This window comes from Epinephelus moara, chromosome 6 (genome assembly GCF_006386435.1).
Source record: "Epinephelus moara isolate mb chromosome 6, YSFRI_EMoa_1.0, whole genome shotgun sequence".
Lineage (NCBI taxonomy): Eukaryota > Metazoa > Chordata > Actinopteri > Perciformes > Serranidae > Epinephelus > Epinephelus moara.
The window spans coordinates 33450953-33474095 of NC_065511.1; the positions used below are offsets into that span (position 1 = coordinate 33450953).

General features: G+C 41.8%; 1 protein-coding gene across 2 annotated transcripts in view; it reads right to left on the reverse strand.

Annotated features, from left to right (window-relative positions):
* Nucleotides 1–20721, reverse strand: part of adam22 (ADAM metallopeptidase domain 22) — a 108260-nt gene extending 87539 nt beyond the window's left edge. Inside the window, exons 1-3 of one of the 2 annotated variants that reach the window (XM_050047770.1) lie at nucleotides 20415–20721; nucleotides 19964–20124; nucleotides 15197–15273 (exon numbers count right to left, since the gene is read on the reverse strand). In XM_050047770.1, the coding sequence (XP_049903727.1) occupies nucleotides 15197–15273; nucleotides 19964–20124; nucleotides 20415–20511 (335 nt within the window). In that variant the 5' untranslated portion in view covers nucleotides 20512–20721. The remainder of the gene's footprint in view (nucleotides 1–15196; nucleotides 15274–19963; nucleotides 20125–20414) is intronic. The other variant, XM_050047771.1, reaches the window with a different exon arrangement.
* Nucleotides 20722–23143: the final 2422 nt, after the last annotated feature.

Consider the following 23143-nt stretch of genomic DNA (forward strand, 5'->3'; position numbering starts at 1 on the left):
TCCATAATTCAACGCTTGACATCCTGCAGTCTACAAACACAAACCCTGCCCTTAAAAGACACTTTCATGTTTTTAAAGGTGGCTCTAAGGATGGTGATGTCCACCACTTTGGTCCAAACCCAAATATATCTCTACAATTATTTGGATGGATTGCTAGTGTTTTTCTTTCCTTCCTAAAGAGATCCTTTCCTGACACATTCACAGTAGGGATGCCACAGTGAGGAAATTTCCCCACCAGGTGATAATCTTGTGCCAACACTAGTATTACTGATCACACCGGACATTTTACAAGACAAAGGATATTTGTCTATGTCTATACTTTGTGCCTTTTTACACGGGGTATTAACATTATAGCTCATTCGGCATCATAGGAGACAACTGCTGTGGGAGTTGGTGAGAGTCAACCCCCACACACACACACAGTGACAGCGCTAACAGTTAGCATCACATAACTAATGTGACCTAATGGTTGTTAACAGGTTAAGCTGATTCCATGTGAGTTTGTTGGGATATGTTTAGCTGTGTTAGCTTGAAATGACCATCCGCTGGGAGAACAGAGTCCAGAGTCGATCCCTCTGTGCTGCGTCTAACCTGTGTAACTGCAGCAACAGAAGGTTTGCTTGCCTGTAGGGGATGGCAGCTGAGTAGGTGACTCTTCAATGTGGCCCGGGACAAATTAGCACACACTGACGAAAGCTCGTGGCCATATGCAGCTTAGACCACCTCTGAATGTGGTCTGAGCGATCTAAAAAGGCACTGAGGATGCATCGGGTGCGTTCCAGAGTCCTGCACGGGTCCAGTTTTCAAGATCCGCCCGACCCAACCCGGCGACGTACAAACCCGCACCCAAACCGCAAACCCGCGCATCAGGCCAATTAGTACCGCAACCCGGCCCGACCCATTGAAACACGACCCGCAGCCCGACCCGTAACCCGGATTTAAAGTAATCATTTTGGGTCATATTGGCTGAATATTGAACAGCATATCGCCACAGTTAAGGTGCCAGTAAGTAAATAACGACCTGAATGAAGCAGCTCTCACAATAAAAACCTGACTTCAGCTTCATCATCAACCCTCTGTGTTCTTCTCCCATACGAGTGTAAAAGAACTTGTTTGTTACATTTAATGCTTTTAAACTTTAAATCTATGTAAAGGAACTTTACATGTGTAATAGACTTACTTTCTGTCCAGAGCGACGTTCAGCAGTTACGAGCCGTCACGTGTTTTTAGAATCCATCGAGGAGAGAAGTAATCCATCAGAGAAACACTTCAGAAACATTATAAAGTGATAGTTGTACGTTTTATCCACTTATTTCTCAAATACCTAAATAATTATTTACTGTTTTGGAAGCGGCGCTTGTTAGACGGTGGCAGCCATGTTGATTCTATCGTCCAATCACAAATTGTGTTATTAGATGGTAAAACGCGTGTAAACAGCTGAACCAATGACCGTTGCGAAATAGCGGAGGCGATCCTCAGAGAGTAAATAATGACCAAGATAGTTATCTGTAGTTTACTGAACTAATGACTGATGTGTTTATCTAAAACCCGCGATCCGACCCACATGTTATTTTTTCCACCCAGATCCGAACCCGGGAAATTTTTTTTTTTTACAAACCACCCGCAAATCAGCTGTTTTTGCGGGTCCCGACCCAGTGCAGGACTCTGGTGCGTTCACACCTGTACTTTGAGCTGTCTACTTGTAATCTGATCACCCAGGACACATTTTAATATCAGGTGTAAACACGGCATTCAATCTTTAACATTAGATATTTAGATCTTCCTCTTACTTTGAACGAAAAGGAGGCATAGAGGGTTGGCTTATTATTATTTCTTAATGAAATCACAACAACAATAAAACAATGCAGTGACAAAGTTGCTTTTTGCTTTGACACCAAATTCATCTTTGACGTGTCGGTCAACTCTTCTCACATGAAAATATACTAAATGGGTTTTACTTGTATAAAGAAAGCAAAATGATGGTGGGGCAGTGGGCAGGTAGTCTAACTGGTCTCTAATCATGTATGTCTGAACTGTGTGTAACATCGGTAACACAGACTACCCCAGCAAACCTAATTCCAAATGTAAGTGATGAGGGACAAACAGCTAATATGAGACTTAAGCAGTCTTTTTTTTGGCTGAGTTGGACTGGAGGGATCATAACACTAAGAGGACATTCCTTACTCAAATGGACTGCCACTTTGGAAGACATCCACATGATTTGTCTATATCGGACTGCTGAGGCCTCATATGAACTTTGGCTGGTCTCTTAATGGGCACTATGAAGAAAAGGAATTATGCAGCGACCAAAAGCTGCTTCAGTATACAGTGTGGGTATGTGAGTTTTGATTTAAGACAGATTTTAAAATTGTACACCTGTCCTTTAATCTAAATTTAACACTGTTTATCTGTTATCAAAACATCCTAAAGAAATCCAGCAGAGTCTCTGAGGTGTGAATCGACTTTACTAGCACATCCTTAAATAACACAAATGTACTTCTACACGCTGTTACTGCAAATATCCATGCTGCTATTTGTTCTTCTAAATTAACCCTGCTCCCCCTCATATAATTAATTTGTATCTACCTTCCTGACACACACCACAAACTCTGCAAAACCCACTCAGACACACACGAGTATGCTCTGACTGCTGCACATTACCAGGACATACTGTGTATATGGATGTGACGCTGAGCCACTTAGCAAACACAGCCTGTAATATACTGTTTGTGAGCACTGCATTTTCTCACACTCACAAATATAATTCCCAATGTGATAGCTAAAGCTATGTGCTAAAGTGTGTGTGTGCGTGTGTGTGTGATCAGACGACACGCAGATCAGAGAGAGAGAAGCCCTGCCTGAGGGGAGAGAAGAAGAAGAAAGTAGGAGATAGGGATGGAGAGAGGAGAGGAGAGGAGGAGAGGAAGTGGGGACTATTTTCTTTTTAGGGTACTCCTTTCAAGTACCTACCTCCCTCGAGCATGCACACACACCAGCACACACACACTCCACTCTATCTCTCCCGATCTTCTGTACTTACTCAACCCACCCACCAAGACTCAAGGGTGCATGAAGGACATCCACATCTCTCTTTCTCTCTCCGTCCTCTTCTTTCTCTTCATCCTTAACTATTTTTTCTCTCCCTCTTTCTCTCGCTCTCACACACACACACACACACACACACTCTCCTCTCTGTGTTTTTCTCATTAAGTCCGCAGTAAATCAGATCACGCCTCTCTGCAATAAATTACAGACCTGGGGACGGAGGAAGAGAGACAGAGATGGAGGTGGAAAAGGAGGAGAAGAGCGGAGTTGGGGTGTAGCAACGTCAGGATGCAAGGAGCAAGGCACTGGCGGATGATAAATGATTTTGGAATGGGGCATGAGGGGGAGTTAAATCATACATGTGGAGATATAAGGCTGTATGCACATGTACATACAAGCAACACAGGCATAAATACACACATGCACGCACACACAGCGCAGGGACACGTACCAGTAACACCACAGCATCAGCATCTTTCACAGTCCAGGGCAGCCGGACGCCTACACATATTTTAGGGACCAAATGGCCAAAGCCCACTCAAAGTCAGACAAAGTCGCGAAGTTAACACCAACAAGAAATCAGCTTGAATGGAATTTTGATGCACTTATTTGTCCTGCAAGTAAACATGAGAATACTGTCGGTGAAAAAAAACATTTCAATCAAGCAACTCCTCTCACTATGTGGCTAAAAAAAACATAGTAGGAGTTGTCGTGGTGGTCCAGGGTTTCAGAAGGAAATATCCTCCTCATTTTATACAAAGACTCTTGTTAAAGAGCACTTCTAAGGCTACGATGTGCAAGAAACTCTGGTAGAGAAATACTGGCATAACATAGATACGTTGAAACCTAATTACTTTATGTATCAACAATGCTATGGTGAACCTGTGGGTAGGTTTGGCACAAAAAAATCTTTTTCAATGGAAGCGAAATCTTATCAAACACTGGTCCGCAACCTAATGCGTACTAATTTAGAGGTCCGAAAAAGGTTAAGAGCCACCCCTGTGGGTAACACTGCATCAGGTCTTTTTTAATCTGATATCTGTGAGTATGTGGTGGCGTCAGGTCATGTGGCCTCTTTAAAATGTGGATGTTTATTCCCAGCTTTGAGAAATTTTTAGTAGACTATGTGAACCAGTCACAGCCAGTGAGTGTTGTTCACTACAGCCAGCGATCGCCACTGTAAGTTAAGACAAAACCGGCAGGTCAAATAAGGTCAAAACAAGGACGACAAACCTGCAGAAAGAGCAACATTGATATTATGTTTGGCAATTTGTACCTCAAGTAGAATGTCTTATCAAATGTACCCTGTCCAGATTTTGACCACTAATAGCAACATGGAGTTGTTTTTGTTTTATGAGTGGGTCCCTATTGTGTTTGTATAATGGACGTCCATGATACAAGTGGCAATCTCCTGGGATAAAAAATTAAGCCAATATCGTGTGTGAAAAACTGCAGTTCCTTGAATGTCCACTTGAGGCTGGCTCCAAAGGAAAGTCAATCCCCATACACACCCATATTAAAATGCTCAACTTTACTGGAGGAATAAACATGTTTACAGCCTGGTACTAAAAACAGTTTCGTGCTCTATAGCTAATTTCTCTGTTTATGACAACTGTAAGTGGGATGAATTTTTATATTACACATCCATTTGTTTTATCAAGGCTCAAAGTTCAGGGCATATTTCAGGGCAGGGCGGGGCCACTTTGAGTGACAGGCTGTCTGCAAGGTGTCACCGCGGTCTATGGGTCAGATCCACCACTCGGTCCTCCACAGCTACGGCCTCTCAACCAAATATGGTTACGTCTGGCTCCAAACAAAAGAGACTCAAGGCTTCAAAACGGGACTCAACAAAGCAGTGGGTGACATCATGATAGCTACATCCATTATTTTACACAGTCTATGGTCAGTGCTGAGACTTTTGACTTGAGTTTCCTACAGCCAGCAGTTGCCACCAAAAGTTAAGACCAAACCAGAAATGTAACAAGCTAAAAACAAAAAATAGCAGGTCGCATAAGGTCAATACATGGTCCTGTGGAGATTTTGACCACGAGTAGCACATGGAGTTGATCTTGTTTTTATGAGTGGGTCCCAGTTGTGTTTGTATCCTGGACATGCATCGACATGTACACATGCAAAAATGCCAGTGACGCAAAACACAGTCCTGCCATCAAAAAAGAAAAGGACTGCTAGCGAGCAAACATGGATGCAACATCCTTGGTTTAAAGATATTTTCAAAGCTTTGGAGCTCTGGTAGCTGGTAGATACAGTGCACACCACATAACTATAACATTCAGGGTTTAATTCCAGCCTTACGACCCATTCCCATATTCCCATACCCCCATTCCCAGTCTGCCTTGTCACCATCATCTCTCAAATGAAGGCAAAAATTCTTATTGATTCTTATAGACAGATTACCCATGTGGTCACTGTCACTGAGGACACACCCACAGTTACCAAGCTGGGAATGAAAATGTAAATAATTACGGCAAAAAGGTGCAAGTTTTTTCACACGATCCAAAACTTATTTAACCAATATAAAATCACCAACAAGAGTGAGTAACATTAAAGAAACCGAGATAAGTAATTTGCCCAATTCTCTTTATTTTCCTCCTCTTAAGTATTGATCCTCCCCTTTTCCATCTGAGCCTCATCTCATTTGATCTAGTCTTGTAAGCTCTAATTAAGACAACACTTTACATGCCTCTCCTGCACCTGAGGCCCAACGAGACGATACACACAAAGACTCTGCAGCAGCTTTATATTGACGACTGCGATGGGGGGGAGCAACCTTCCTCACACACACATTTCTGCCCGTGCACAGACGCACCAACACATATGCGCACATTGATCAAACCACTGAGCCATGGGATGTTTGGTTAGCTTCCTACCTAACAGAGGCAGTTAGAGGGATCCAATGGTTATATCAGCGCTCTATCTTCCCCCAGCCCCCTCCTCAATGACGTTGTCATTCGCTGGTGCACACACATATTCACACACCCCTTCACACAGATGAATAATGCATTCAGCATTGCCTGGAATTGACCCTCAGCATTTGCATAAAGTATTTGTGTGCATGCAGGGAAAGCTGACATGACACAGTAGTAGAAATAATAATACACTGAGTGTCTGTCAGTGTCAACATCGCACATGAGGAGACAGAGAAGCCCTCTTCTACTCATACTGCTGCTGCAGCGGATTGTTTCTAACACTGAAGAGGTTATGAGTCCCAGCTGGACGTGTCCACCTGTTCTTCTCTCTGTCTGCTCTCACACTGTCGTACATACATAACCTACTGTATGAATACAAAATCAGATACTCTGCTCACTCTTTCCTTAACACAGTCAAGCTAATACCTTTCAGTTTTTTATCATTTGTTATCAGAAACTATGCAGTTTATTGAATACATTTTGTCCATACATGTGATAGAAGAATAACTTTTTTGTTTCAACAACACTATGAGTTTGGGCTGGTCAATAATTCAATATTATCATTTAATGAAATTTTTGTGGAACTGTATCATCACGACGTGAACATAGTGTGTCACGATACTGTAATTTCTAACTTTGGCTACCTTTCAGTTTGTTTTGTTTTTCTTGCCTGTGTATTCTTGTATCAGTCTGTGTCCTCTTTCTAAATTTGGAGACTTTTGCAGGTCCCTGAAAGCAGCGCAGACGTTATTCTTTTTACCTCAGCAGCAGTTTGTGGAGTTTTGAGTAATGGGGTTGATAACTGATCAGTCGATCAGAGCTGATCAGCGGTTCGATGGATAACTGCAGCAGCTGTTTTTAACTGAAAGCAAACTTTATACCCAGCGCAACAAAGAGTTAAATTCACTTTCACTGCGCTTAACCTTCTGCTGCTCTGTCTGTGGAGCAAATAATAACCAATAGGTATACATATTCCAATGGCTCAGATGAACACCATACCCAGACGTGGAAAAATTCAACATTCAAAACTGTCAATACATTTTAAATACTAGAATTCAGAAAATTTTCACTATATAAGTTTACAGTTTAGAGTAATTGTTATACCAACAGCATGAACCAAAGTTCCTAAGTGTGATCAATATTGTTATAAATCAAACGATTTTGACAGCAGCACATTTCCAAGTCTCTTTTTGTTCATAATAATTTTGTGGGACATCATCAAGTTGAGCATGTCATTCAGAGGACTGCATGAAATTGCCATATTTTAAAGAAAGGTTGCAAATAACGCTCACTTTTATCACTAAAGAATCTGCTTTTTATTTCTTAAATGAACTATGTATAAAATCTAGTCTATAACATATCAAAAAATTCCCCAAGTTGACATATTCAGTTTGCTTATTTTGTCCAAACAACAGTCCAAAACCCGGAGATATTCAGTTTACTATTATAGAAAACAAAAGCAACAAAAAAAAATCTCAGGAAACCGGGAACTTTAAGGGCAACTTTGCTCGAAAAACCACTTAAACGATTAATCAATTATTAAAAAGGTGTCCAATAAATTGTCTTTTAATCTCTTTATAAACTCATTCATTCATTCATTCATCTTCTAACCGCTTCATCCTCTTGAGGGTCGCGGGGGGGCTGGAGCCTATCCCAGCTGACATCGGGCGAGAGGCAGGGTACACCCTGGACAGGTCGCCAGACTATCGCAGGGCTGACACATAGAGACAAACAACCATTCACGCTCACATTCACACCTACGGACAATTTAGAGTTATCAATTAACCTAGTCCCCAATCTGCATGTCTTTGGACTGTGGGAGGAAGCCGGAGTGCCCGGAGAGAACCCACGCTGACACGGGGAGAACATGCAAACTCCGCACAGAAGGGCTCCCACACCCGGGATCGAACCGGGAACCCTCTTGCTGTGAGGCGACGGTGCTAACCACCACACCACTGTGCCACCCCCTCTTTATAAACTGTATAATATAAATATGAAGAAGATAAATTGCTGATATTGTGATATGGCTTGTATCGCACCACCTAGACTTATTGATATGACTTCTGCTGAATGAGTAAACAACAAACTTTACTCACATACACAACGCCTATCACAGCTTGTCAAATGCACCGATCAACTTTTCTGTAACAGTACTATAGCACTGGAAAGGGCAGTTATATGTAGCACAGTACACAAACAAACATCATCCCAATGTTTCCCCTTCAACTCATGATGGACAAGCCGGAAACCATTACACACACACACACGTATACACACGCTCCGCTTTAATCTTAAAGCACCATCTATTATTCAGCGAGAGCAGGTGGGAAGGGCGGGGTAAAGGGGCTTGTAGGGGCTTGGCTGAATGGAGAGTGGGTGTGGAGGGTGGGAGCAATCAAGGGTGGAAATGTGAGTGAGAGTGTGAGTGTGTGTGGTGGGGTTGAGGATGATTAAAAAAAGCAGCAACCCCCCATCCCCTGCACATTTCAGCTCACCCCAGTCCCATGAATGGTAAATTGTAACCGGCCGCTGAGATGGAGGAGTAAGAGGAAGACAAAGACAGGGGGAGAATAAAGACCCCATGACCCACCAACCCCCTCCTGAGTGACTTCCTCTCTATAGACTGCCACACTTCAGATGGATGACTCGTGTCAGTATGGCACTTTGCTACTGAAAGAGTTAACAACTACACATTGAAATATTTTAGTATTCTCACCATATGGCAAACTCATTTCTTATTTCAACAAAATGTCTCAGTGCAAGTTCTGTGATATAGCAACCTCTCATGGGTGCACCTGACCAATAAACGCTCTCGTTGGTTGATGACGTAAAGCAAACACTCCGTTTGAAACAATGTTGGCGGCTGGCAAGAAACAATGTCGATCTCTTACAGGCAACTCACTGACAGAATCTTGGTTTATATTTGACCAGCACAGCCTCGTTGTACCATTTGATCTCAGTTTTTTCAACTTCCATTTTCACTGTGCAGGAAACAGTATGCCGCCCACTTCCTGTTCACAAATTCTTGCTATTACAGCTAAAAACGTCACTTAAAAGTTTTTAAAAACACTGTAGGTGAGAAATAGGCAATGCAGTAACATAATCTTGACATATATTCGATCAGCACTGCCTAGTTTTACCGATAACATAAATTACGTCATCCAGCGGGGTTTCACCAGTGGGTGAGAAGGGATATCTCTGCACTGGTTAGACAGAGGTGAAGTTTACCACAGTTCATTTACACATACTTCCTACATTGTTTTGATGCAGAGCTGGTTAAAAATCGGGGAAGTACACTTTTGAAAACGCAATGTCCTGACCCTTTTCCACCAAAATTAGCACATGTACGCAGGTTTTTAACGTGTGAAAACCTGTTAAAAATAGGTGATGGACTGCTTTCCCATTGTCAGTGGACCACAGCTGTGCAGTCGTACGCCTTCCTGTTTTTTGTTTCAGGTGTGTCACGTTGGACGTCATGGAGGAGCCATTAAACATGTCACTAAAAGTAGAAAGCAGCATTGAGGCCAGTGAAAATGTTACGGTGGTTACTCCTTTTTTATATTTGTTACGTACCCAGTCTCTCTCTCAAACTTACAAACTAATCTGCAACAATTCAAGCGCAGCTTAGACAGAGATAGATGGTATTTAGTGGCGAGCCGTCATTGCATCGCACCAGCAAAGGGGGAAAAATTAGCGACTCTTGCATTTCAATCACAAGCTTATTGGAGCTGGAGCCATTAAATACCCGTAACTACTGCAGAGTCATGTGTCACAGGAGTGAATGCCGACTAGAAACTTTCCAATTATATACAAAAGCAAGATGTAAGTAGGTGTTAGTGGGTTTCTTGGCCAGTGGTAAAGTGTGTGAAAATATTTTTTTGTGAGTGAGTACTGAAATATAATAGCAGGTGAAAATAAAACAACACTAATGTTTTGAGGTTGTAAATGTGAACATCAGCACAATAACATGCTCATTCCAGGCTGGTATAATGTTTACCATGTTCACCATCTTAGTTTAGCATGTTAGCATGCTAACAATTGCTAATTAGAGCTAAACACAAAGTGCAGCTGAGGCTGATGAAAATGTCACCAGTTTTTCCAGGTATTTTTTCCTAGGACAGTATGAAGTAGTATTAAAAAAAAATGTTCACCTAACGATGATGCTAAAGCAGGGGTAGGCAACCTACGCTCCGAAGCCTGACCCTCTCCAGTGGCTTCCTGTAGCTTTAACAAAATATTATACGGAAATAGTATGGATACGTTTTTTTGTTTTTTTTTTACATTTTCATTTTCAATTATAATCAGTGTTTCCCCTACCATTATATTGGGGGGCCGCATTTTCCTGACCGAACCCAACCCAAGTCCGAGACAATTATAACCGAGCCCGGCCCGAACCCGCAGCACGGCACTGTACACATTTAATGGAGCGAAGCCTGTGTTGAGTTCAGATGTTGTCACGTGAATAACAAATTCCAGCACTTGAATAGGCCATAGCACAACACAGCAGCGCAGCATGTCAAGTGGGCCAAACCCGAGTTAAACTGTCGACTAAAATGTGCGTCATTTGTTCATGGCCTGGCGCCTTTTCCCCTATATTTTGCCAAACCTGGCTAGTCTTGATTCTCCCTCGCTAAGCTAACTATGGATTCCAAATCCAAAAAAGGAAAAGTGTTGGAGGAAAATTGAAATTTTAATTTAATTTGTGCATGGACAGATTAGTTTGCTAATCGCTGTAAAGTTTTAAAGCATCAAATACTGATAAACAGCCCACTGAAGGGTGGACACCTTGTGGTAAACATATTAATGAATGCCTATTTAGACCTACTGGTAATGTTTAAAGGCTAATTTAGATTTAAAAGGCTGTGTTACCGTCACTACACGGCTCAAATATATTTTGTGGCTCCAGACTTTTTTGGTTGGGCCAAAAATGGCTCTTTTAATAGTGAAGGTTGCTAACCTGTGGGCTAGGGCTAGGGTTAGGGGATCACCAAAGTCATTACGCGTCAACCTGAAGGGACCATAAATATCTGTACAAAATTCCGAACTATTACACAGTTATTGAGATTTTCAGTCTGGACCAAAGTGGTGGACTGACCGTCCGACAGACACTGCCACCCATAGTGCTGCTAGCATTGCAAAAAATGTGTGTGGACAACAAAAAACGAGGTAAAGAGTTCATATCTGAAATTAAGAGCACTAGACTGAATAAGTATATATAACAAATAAGATATCCAAATACAGCATGCTTTTTATATTTACAAGACATATGACTTCATAACAAAACACCTACACTCCTATTATTCACAGATAATGGCCGAACATTAACTGAAGACTCTGAAAAGGCTCCTCAGAGATGATGATAATAGAGATAATATGTACCGTAGCACTAGAGACATAGCCGACAGTGAAAGCTAAAAAACACATCTTTCTTGTTTGCCCATGGCAACAATTAAACACAGAAAAATGCACAGCGGCAGAATCAGTCATTGATCGAAATGAGAGAACTAGGTTTTGTTACTGGAGGCCAAAAAACAAATGTTGGCCCATTCAGCTAAAATACCTCCCACTCCTGCACCCACACACACATCAACTGGGTTTAATCTGTCTGGCATGAAAGCTATCTGTAAACAAAATCAGTGTGGCTGTCAAGCGGGGGATCAGTTCACGGAGGAGTGTGGTAGAGGACGATGATGATGAGAGAGGAGAGAGGCAGAAGAATATGGGGTGTAGTCATTCAGACACATGGGGAAACTGGAGATCTGCCCCAGAGACGGACGGAAAACTGAACCAAAACAAAACATTCCTACAATTTAAACAATGCCAATCACCACATACACAGGACTCCAACTAGCCAAGCTTACCATGCCGCCTGCCTTAAAACTAAAAAAAATTCTAGATATTTTAATATCAGAACGTTTGTTTCTGTATATCTGTTTGGACGTTTGGGAAACAATGACATCATCTCCTCAATTCGTGAATGCCCATTGCTGCTTTGTGTAATTAGCATATGCTAGAAACCACAACAACAATGGCGGACTACCGGTTTGCTAACATTTTATTAGCACTGCTACTTTACACTTGAAGTTAGTATTGCTGCACTACTTCACAGACAAATGGAGCTGCTGCATCAAATGTTTTTGCTCCACCTCACCGTCCGCAGTTCAAAGTCTGCCGAAAATGACGGTTTTGGATCAGACTCAGTCAAACCAGCAGATGGTGGGACACTTTAAAAATATTTAGTCTATGATCAAATAAAACAAAGAAAACAGAATCTTCACACATGAGAAGCTAGAATTATCTGATATTTTTGTTTGAAAAATGACAAACAATACACATTATTTTTCTTTATATTGATTTATCTTTTCAGCTCTACAAAAAAAACACAATTTTCTTAGAGAAAACAGATGAATGTCACAGTACAATGCTCCACTGCACTCTTCTCACTCTCTCATTCTTATTCAGAGCCACACATGTCAAACTGTTGCCCAGAGCTGTCTGGTTGGAGGCTACTCCACTCACTTGGAAAGCTAAAAACAGGATTTCACTCAAGTGTTTCCTTTCAGTCGACATTCTGATGGACTTTCTCCACCACAACCCGTTAAGAGATTATAGAAAAAGGACGCTGCAAGCACACTGTGTCACACGCATGAATAATGACTCGGCATCAAACCAAATGCTGATGAAAGTCTAAGTGCATGTGTGTGTGTGTGTTTTTGTGTGGGTATTTGTGGACGACACATTTCTATCCGTGACTAGCTGATGCGTCACGCAGCGAGCTGCAGGTTTCACAGAAACATACCCTCTAAACGTGGGAATTCCTGTGATGTAACGTTTCACTCAGTAGGAGAGTGACTTCCGCTGTGGTGAGCAGGCAGAATCACGGTATGTGTGTTCACAGGCTTTCTGTTTGGGGCTAAATGAGACAAACAAGCCATGGTCTCAAGGAGTGAAAGAGGGAAACAGAAGCAAAACAAACACAGAAAGGTTTAGAGAGAAGGATGCCAACAAGGGTGATTTTAAAAAAGTGTAAGAGGTCGAGGCAAAAGGGAGCGAGAGGCAGAGTGAGAGCGGGAGAAAATAAGGGGAGAGAGAGTTGCTCGCTTTCCATCAGCAGTGCTGTGATCAATATCAGTGTCTGACAGGGCAGTGCTCCAGCCTTTACCGTAAATCACTTCCTATTATGATGGAACCTCTAAATCACACAGACACACACACACAATAACCGGCCTGCTGCAAACACACGCACACATGTAGATAAATATACGTTCATTTACACAATGGCCCATTTCAGCACACACCAGCATTAGATATTTATGTCCTTAGAGTGCAGTTCCCCAAAAACAGGCAATAAACAGCACTAAAAGAGCAGGAAAATATGACCTCAGTCCAGCAGAACCACAATGACCAACTTCAGTTAAAATACTGCAGTCAGCGCTCGATTAATGCGCAATGTGAGCCTGGGGATTTACACTAAACAAGAACAAGTGTTCAGGCCTGAAAGCATGATTCAAGACTTAAAAAAAAAATGTCTTTACTCGTCCCCAGGGAAATTTGTGTTGGACATAAAGGCTGCCTCATAAAAATACAGGTAGCAGACATAAAGTGCAGTCAAATACGTGCAACACAGCTCCTTATTTCACACCTTGCTTACTCATTGACATAGGGATGAAAAAGTTTTATACCTTCTTTGGCATTCTCTCCTGTGTTTAATTGGAACCCTATAGAGTTAACCTGATGGAAGCCGTTAAAATTTTGAAAACAGGACATGGGAGGGGTTCGCAATAATTATCCTAGCCTGTGGATTGGTTGATGGATACCCAGACAGGCTGTTTTTATGCACTGTTTGGACATATATCTACGAAAAGTAATGCACCAGAATGAGCTGATGGGAGTATGGAAGGAAGTAGTAAGAAAAGTGAAACGAGGAAGGTTGGGGTGGTCGTTGGGTCAAACAAACACAGGACTTTCTCCAGGAGACCAGTGTTCAGAACCGTGTGAAACAAAGTGAACTCGAGTCATTTAAGGATACGTCATTCCCATATTTCTTTTTCTAACCCTAACCTTCATGACTTCACTTGCCTGAACCTAACCTACGTAGCCTTACTCGTCTAAACCTAATCGACATAACTTAACTTTCCTAAATCTAACAACAGTAATTTACTTCAAGTTCAAGTTCAAGTTCAAGTTAAACTTTATTGTCCCTGAGTGGGCAATTTGTGCTGCAGCATGGTACAGACATAAAAAGAAAGACAAAGAAACAGACAATTTAGCAATACAGCAATACATATGTAATTTTACATCAAGTATGTGGGTAAAAAAAAAAAGCCCAAACATGTTTCTTTTCCGAGCTCTAACTTTCCTCAATCTAACCTACATAACTTGACGTTAAATATGTAACTTTATGTTAAGTACGTAATGTTATCTCGTCATTTGCAGGGCACAAATTCATTACATATTATACCAACCACTGTGTGTGCATATTTGTAAAATATCATATGAATCATTGTATGACGATAACTTGTCCTAGACCACTGGTTCCGAACCTGGAGGTCCCGGCCACTAGAGGTTACTAAAGCTTCTAGAGGGTCACAAGGCCTTCTTGATTTTAACAGGTGTAAGACAACTTTTTACAGTTGGCCATGGATTATTATTCAAGGTATAATTTTTAAAAAATCTCACAGTAGAAGGGCACTGTGAAGACCTGAACAAAAGTTATACTAAAGGGTTGTCACCCTCTGCTAAACAGCCTTGTCCTGCATTTAGAGAAGTACGCATTTAAAACAACCAAAGAGCTAATAGAACAATGGCCAAGCATCAGAGAGAAGAAAACATTAAATTTGCCAAAAAAAGAGGACTATTAAGTATGATTGTTAAAAAAAAATATTAAAAAATACGTAATACAGAGTATTGTATGTATGTTGAATGTGCAGTTTTACACAAACTTCCTGCAGTTTTTGCGTTCACTGTTTTGGGTTAATTATACAGTTTATCAGTTTTTATTGTTATGCATTGAATATAATGTGAAATATCCATAAAATTTGTCACATAGTCAGGGGTTGTCAGTTTACTGAATGGTAAAAAAAAAGGGGGTTCCTTAAGCAAAAATAGGTTGGGAATTACTGGCCTAGACTGATAGATAAATATCCAGACAGACACACAGATAGCTATTAGCAAGCCAGACAAACAGACACTCAGACAGACAGATGTAATAATGTAAAACTCACTGATTCAGTTCCACATCCAAGATGAATTTTCTGCCAAAAGCATCGACTTGAAAGCTTGCTTGGGCCACATGGTTCACCTAAAAAGGCAGAAAAGACAAGTTATTCATGTTAACCAACTGCAGCCATTATCATATTCATGGTTCAATTCATTATCTTATGCAAGGATCAATTCTCATCTACATTGATGGATGGCTGTATTGTCTTTTTCAGCACCAATCAGCAGTAAGAATATCATTGGTTTCATTGAGCCATCACGGTCTGTCCTCATACTCTGAATTTTAATTTCTGCTCACGTAATCTCACGTTACACTTCAATGCTCCAATTTAATACAGTTTATGTAATGCACACTCACACACACATATACACACACACTTAAGTGAACATACACATATTATTTGACCATTGATTTTCATGTTTACCAGACTGGGTTTGTAACAGTTTCACAAAGCCAAGGATTCATTGAAATTCTTAAACCCACACTGAACCATATTTCTGTCTGGCAGCAATATGAATGTAAACAAATATAGAAATGGAGACTCATCTCTAACTGCATGTGCTGTGTGTGATTGATTTGGTTGGAGGAGGGTCTGATTCATTTCCAGCTCTGGGCACATATGGTACAGGCTTCATGACACACCCTTGGGTCAATGAGGACTCCCTACAATCATTCCTGTGCAGGTCCAGGGGAGTCCCAGAGCTGAGCTGAGACACCGCTCAGCCTCCCCCAGGCTACCTTCATTACAGACCGGACATCGCATGACAACCTGGGGAGGAGGGGTGTGTGGGGTTTCTTTTGTTTCCAATTGAGGGGGTGCCCATGTGCTTACCCAAGGATGACCTTAGCCCGTGAGGTCCCCATTGACCACAGACTCTATTGTTTGTAGGCGTGTGTCTGCGCGTGGTCAATGCATATATGAGCGGGTAAGAGGGTGTGTGGGTGTGTGTGGGTGTGTGCGAGCACGTACAAAGGGCAATCCCTTTCCATGGCACACTTGTGAAGAAATCTAATCTGGCAGATTGGATCCATGATGGGAGGAGGTACCAGTAATTGTGTTTAATGAAAGCACATCCCAGCTTGACTGAGTCGGGCCAATATTCTGAGACCACCACTGACTCTTCTTACATTGATTTCTGAGTTATAGCAGGCCTGACTTTCCACTCACGACTATGGAAGTATGACTGTAAGTGCTATCAATGCACTGCACACAGACGGAGAGGCAGGAAGGCAAACATGCAAACCCAACACGAACTGATTCCATTTAAGGCATTTGGGTTTTTTTCCCCACCAAAACAACACGAGCACTTTGCTGAACTCCACCGCTGCTCATTCAGCAGTGAAGGTGTTTGTGTCTGAGACCGAAAATAGGCAATGCAACAGAGGTCTATAAATAACTTCCTTTGTGTCAGAACGGTTTGACAGATTTGTTTTTAGGCTGCTGATCTAAAAACAGCCAAATAACTGATCAAACTTTGTGCGAGTGACATCACGGCTGATTGCAGCGCAGATTCAACTCTCTGGAGAATAAAAGCCTCAGAACATCAGAAATCAAATCAAAAAACATCAGAAATCAAATCAAAGACGCACCCATCTCCTCCTCCTCCTTCCCTCGATCTGTTCCTCACTTGCAATGTATATTTTATAGCCTAATAAGTACTTTGAGGCTGTTACTGATCGCCCGGTATTTTAATAACCATGATCTGACACAATCCATTTTTTATAGCAAAATAAACACATCTCCTGAGCTGTTAACTCAGGAACTGCAGGCTTATCTTAACTGTCTCCGGAGAAGGTAACTGCCTTGTTCAAATATGAGTTATCATCCTTTGCTCTGCAGATATTAGTCTCCTTGCTTTAAACTCCAGTTCACAGAAAGATGGTTTTGCGACAAAACCTGTGACGGACATTAGTATCAGCTTCAAAAGGAAAATATTAAAATGATATCTGATGGCAGATGGTTCCTGTTAGCTTGTTTACCCGTCTGAGGTGTGAGAGAGACAAAGGGTTAACACCTCCCTGCCTGCTACCATCTGTAGCCCTCTCCACTCTCTGAGCCCTGAATAGGCTAGCCTACACAAACCTAAGCCGCACAAATTAAAAACGCATGACAGGTTTGCACAATGCTAATTGACTCATCTCTTGAAATGAACCCAGCAGACATGCTGCTTCACTGAACTGACTCGGCGAACACAGTTACAGTGATTATGGTTATTACTGCACTGTATCGGTTATTACAGACGAGGCCAAACGGCTCTGCTAGGCTTTTTTTTTTTTTCCAAACAATGTTGTTGTGCCTGTTGGGTTTAGATAATCAGCAGCAGCTTTCTGCATAACTTTGCAACATGGTAGATTCAGTGGGTGGTCATGTCCACATTTACTGCAAAACAGTTTAACCCATGCATAACCTATTTTACCAACAAGTCTGCAGTGTTCTGCTTAAACACCAGCTACAGTAGAAAATAATGTTAAATAACTGTGAACATACATGTACATGTTTTTTTAAAGGTCCAGTGTGTCGGATTTAGAGGGATATATTGGCAGACATGGAATATAATACTCAAAACTGTGTTTCAATTAGTGTAAAATCACCTTAAAATAAGAATTGTTGTGTTTTCTTTAACTTAGAATGAGCTGTTTATATCTACATACGAAGCAGGACCTCTCATATGGAGGTCGCCATGTTGTTTTACTGCAGCCCAGAATGGACAAACCAAACACCTGCTCTAGATAGGGTCATTCCATTTTAATGTCGGACACCATAGTTCTCCTACAAGCTTGGCACATGGAGGCAGTGTTGGGGACACTTAATTAAATTACAAAATAAATGTAATTGTAATCAGTGACAATAAGAGTGGACTGAGCAGATAACTTTTGTAAACAGTGACACAGACTGACTGAGAAATCAACTCAGGTTGGGGAAACAGAATACAAATAATTTTTTACTGTATGTTGGATTTCTGCACTGTCACTGATCGTATAATACACTGTGGGAAATACTGACTTTTGCCATGTCGTGTGTTTCTTGTTTGCTTATGTGTCTTGTGTGTATTGCTAGTTTAAGGAGATGGTACCTGTTCTTGTTCCTTTGTAGGGTTTTACTGGTTGAAACTACAAACTGAATTTCATCAGACTGTGACTCTGACGGGCATCTTGGCATAATTGCCAGCAACCGATACAAGTTACTGAGAAAAAAGACGTAATTAAATTACAGTTACTAATCAAAATGGTGGTGTTAACAAATGATTTACATCTGAATATACTGTGTTCAGTGAAAAGCTTACATGCAGAGTACAACAGTAATTCTGTTGCTTTGCATCTGACAGAGCCTATTTCACGACATTATATATTTATTGCCCAGTTCAAAACATTTGTTAGAAAGGTAATCAAAAATAATCAATGTAATAAGCTACATTACTTTGAAGTAATTAAAATAGTTACATTGCATATTGCGTTTTTACAGGAGTAACTAGTAATCTGTAACCTATTACATTTTAAAAACAATCTTCCCAACACTGCACGGGAGAAGTTTCAGTTCTGCAACCTCACCACAAGCTGCCAATAAATCCTACACACTGGACCTTTAAATCAACAAATTATCTCGGGAATCGATCTCTCTTTAGAACAAATTTCCTGCAGATTATCACACTAAATATTGAGATATTCAGATCGTGCAGCCAAAAAGATGCTGTTTTTTTTAGACAAATAATAATAATAATTAATATTAATGACATATCAGACAAGTTCTTTAACTTAAAAACCACATTTTTATGAGGATTAAATAAATTTGATTATGAAAGAATTGTGACCAGATGTACCAAAGCAGGACATTTAAATTAAATTTAGTGCTCCTCTGGTGGACAGACTATGTAATAGTGAAAAAGTGACAGTGTTTGACAGTATCTTTAGCATTGATCTGCAACTTCTTGGTGCATATTGGTTATCATATAGGGTATGCTGATGTTACCAATTAAGGGCATAGATTTTATTTCAACATTGGAGGGTTAACACTTAATTTCCTGTATTATGGTGAATTTTTACGCACCAATTTCAGGTAGAGATGTCTTAAATTCAATCAGAATAAAAGTCCTCTGGTGCTTTATTGTTTTTTATTGGGGGAAACAAATGCACATGTGCTAAATATTGAGGAGGGCATATCCCCTGAGTCTCCCTTTAAATCTACACCTATGTTACCAATAAATCTGTGATAAGATGAAGTCTGCTGATATCGCCCACTCAGATATTTCAGTCGCGCTCTAAGAGTTAACCTTTAAGTCTTTTATTTATGAGTTAAGTGAAAAAATGCTGCTTGATGCATGGGACATGGTCTGGTATAGGTGAGGCAGCAGCCCAGCTGGACATGCAAGATGCAACTTATCACTAAATTATTAATGATCCTGGTTGGCCGGATGACTACAAATGATTTCCTACAGTAAATGTGCAGCGTGGACAGAGTAACAATTGAAGAGGTGATCAGTTTAAAGACAGGGTGGTCTGCTTTTTGCATATGAATGCAGTGATGACCCATATAGCACCTGCAGACAGTCTAATTAGCGCGGCCTGTTCCTGCCTAAATGTTTCAAGCTTCTTCTGTTTTGCTTGTAATTAACTAATTATTAATTTCCCCTCCGAGGGCAAGGGCAGAGGAGGGGATGAATCAATGCAAACATAAACACGCAGGAAACAGAGAGCAGCAGCAGCAGCAGCAGCAGCAGCCCTACATGCAGACACTCCTCTCTCCATCCTGACAACAGCACAAAACACTGTGTACCTGTGTGGAGCCGGCGCTGGCTTTCACCCTGGTGCTGAGCTCATCCTCTGTGATCTGGCTGTGGTTGTGTCTGCTGTAGAGCAGGCGGAGAGGCACCGTGTCCTCCTTCCCGACAAACCTGCCCGCATCACGAAGAGCCTTCAAGCTCGACAAGGCGTCTCCTGCACAGAGAGGAAAACACAGATTTCAATACCCGCCTGTCCCTCCGTGCGGGAAACAGAGGTGATGCGGAGAAACATTTATCACAAACACCGCCATCTGAAATGTCGATTGGTCCTATTTCCTTTGATAACACGGAACAGCTACAGGCTACATGCATATTTTAGATGGAGACTGTGAAGTAGCCAAAGCTGTGATACAAATAACAAACAGACACAGGCACGTTAATGGCGATTTAACGATTTGTTTGCGCCATAATAATTTCTATAATATCTAAAATAGCATCAGTTACCATTTTGGGCATTAAGGCTGCTCTGGTGACCGACGTGCATCAATCCACAGACGCACAAAAGGGAAATCCACCATCGCGGGCGCATCATCAGCATCATCACCTTCCTCTCTCTTGTTGGAAATTATAAAACAATGCGGTATTCCAGGAGCAGGCTCTCGGGGTCCTGCCTTCGCTAGGGGAGCTGGAAGCCGGGGATGGTCGTCTGGTTAGCGCAGTCCCTGTGGTTGGGGGCCATCGGGGTCCTTACGAGTCTGAACGCCGAGCGCGTCTGAGCGCACCGAGACCCCGCGGATCAGCAGCACGGAGGAGGCGAGGAGGAGAGAGAGAGGAAGGGAGGGGAGGGAGGGATGTAGGGGAGGGGAGGACTGGGGACACCTCCTTAAAACACATCAATATCCAGCGGCTCACTGCAGAAACGTCTAATGCATAAATATGAGCGAGCAGTGGAGACAGGATGGAGAAAAGCTGCGGGCCCGGCCTTCACCGGCAGGGATCATATCAACGCCCGCCTCCTCCACCTTCCTCCATGTTCAATTGCTGCAGGAGCGCCATTCCTGCCCAAATCTGCCTGTTATTATCATCATGAGTCACTCCATCATCTGCCAGTGCTCCCAAAGCCAAGTTACAAGAACGGGAATATCAATAAATGCCTGTGTGTGTCTGTGTGTGTGTGTGTGTGTCTGTGTGTGTGTGCAGTGATGTTGTTTTTGTGCATGTTTTATTATTAATTATCCCTTATTAGGACTGCAATAATAAAATATTTATCTTTCAATTCCTGATATATTTTCGATGTTTTAAAAAAAAAAATTACAACACGTCAAATATCTGGGTTATTTTATATTTTTTCAAGGGTCCACAAACGCTTTAAACTGTGGACACGTGACAGCATCAACAAAATCTCTTATGTATCTTTCACACTGGACCTTCACCAGTGTTTATGTAAGATGCTTAAAGGGACAGTTCGCCCTAAAATTAAAAACACACATTTTTCTCTAATCTGCAGTGCTGTTTATCAGTCTAGATTATTTTGGTGTGAGTTGCAGAGTGTTGGAGATATTGGCTGAAGAGATGTCTGCTTTCTCTCCAATATAATGGAAGAAGATGGCGCTCGGCTTGTGGTGCTTAAACAGTCAAAACAACCCGGTCTTAATCCGAAGTCATCAAAATCCAGCACTTGGCTAGTGACTTGCAGCGTCAGACACTGACAAAAAAAAGCCATCCTTTAATGTCGGCATGATTTGCAGCCAGTTGGCCTTATAGTTTCACGACGCTCAGCTGCATCAGGGGGAAAAGTGACAGGAGAAGAATGGAAGTTAAGGTGGCCAAAGTCTGACTGCAGCGGGTGGGAGTGATAGTGGAGGAGTCCAACAAACACTAGTCTCTATATACAGACTTTACATTCAATGAATGTAGCGTCTGTAGGCAAACCCCGGAGATCTTGCCTCCGGAAGAAGAGCGGAAGAGCCCTGGTTTCCGGTTGTAGGCTGTTTGTAGTCTGCGTGATATTGACCAATCACGTTTGAGCCGGCTGCAGTTGTTGCCAGGTTAAACGGTCCGTACAGTGAACTAACGAGGCGGAACATAATTGACGTCACTGCAAACTCTGAATCCATCGCAATGGTTCAGCATAATTACTTATATATAAACGGAAGTCGGAAACGGAAATTCACCTCCTCCGCCCAAATCAAACCAGAATGCCAAAAAATTGGGGGTCTGCCCCCAGAGGCTGTATCGCCGTCTGCCGGAAGTCAGACGCCGAATACAGCCGATGGGTTCCGAGAATGAACAAACACAGACTTTCACCCCGTAGAGCGGTGTTCATGTCCCGTAAGATTCTGAAGCCAAACTTTGTTCTTTTTTCCTAAACAACAACAACGCACCCAGGGTATCTTTCACGTTGTATCTGGACGTGGAAAGTCCATGACCAAACATCAGTGTGTGACAAGGTCGGAGTGACAATGTGTTGGTCAAAAAAAATTATACATTTGAACAACCCAACAGCAAAGTCTCTTTGGAGAAATCATGGCCAGGTTACTCAAGATAATCCACAGACCTTGTTGTGAGCAGTGTCATACAGGAACTATTTTCTTTCTGTTGAATCACATCCACCAACTGTGTCACCACGCAGAAGGAAGTGTGCATCTACTCATGGATGAGAGGTTGAGCTAGCAGGACATGCAGGCTTCCTTCTATACAGTGATACTGTTGGTGGGTGTTGTTCTGCAGAAAGAAAGAGATTAATTATCATGAAGAATGTGGACGTCAACACGTGAGGTGGAAAAGAAGATTAAAACAGACATTAAAATACAAAAGAAAAGCAAGGCAAGTGAACATTTGAACATGAAACTGCTCACAACAAGGTCTGTGGATTATCTTAAGTAACCTTGTCATGATTTCTGGAAAGAGACATTGCTGTTGAGTTTTTCAAATGTATTTTGACACTTTGAGGCACCACAAACCAAGTGTTGTAAAGTTCCACTGTATTGGAGAAATGGCAGACCTCTCTATGGCCAATATCTCCAACACTCAGACTCACACCAAAACAATCTAGACTGATCAATAGCACAACAGGGGCCTGTATCACGAAGCGAGATCAACCTTTCCTGGGTTACCCAGACCTATCCTGGGTTGACTAACCCTAACAATGGCAATCAGGATAATCGGTATCACGACGCTGGATATCAACTCGGTAACTCAACCCAGGGTTGCTTTATCAAGAGCCGTGAACG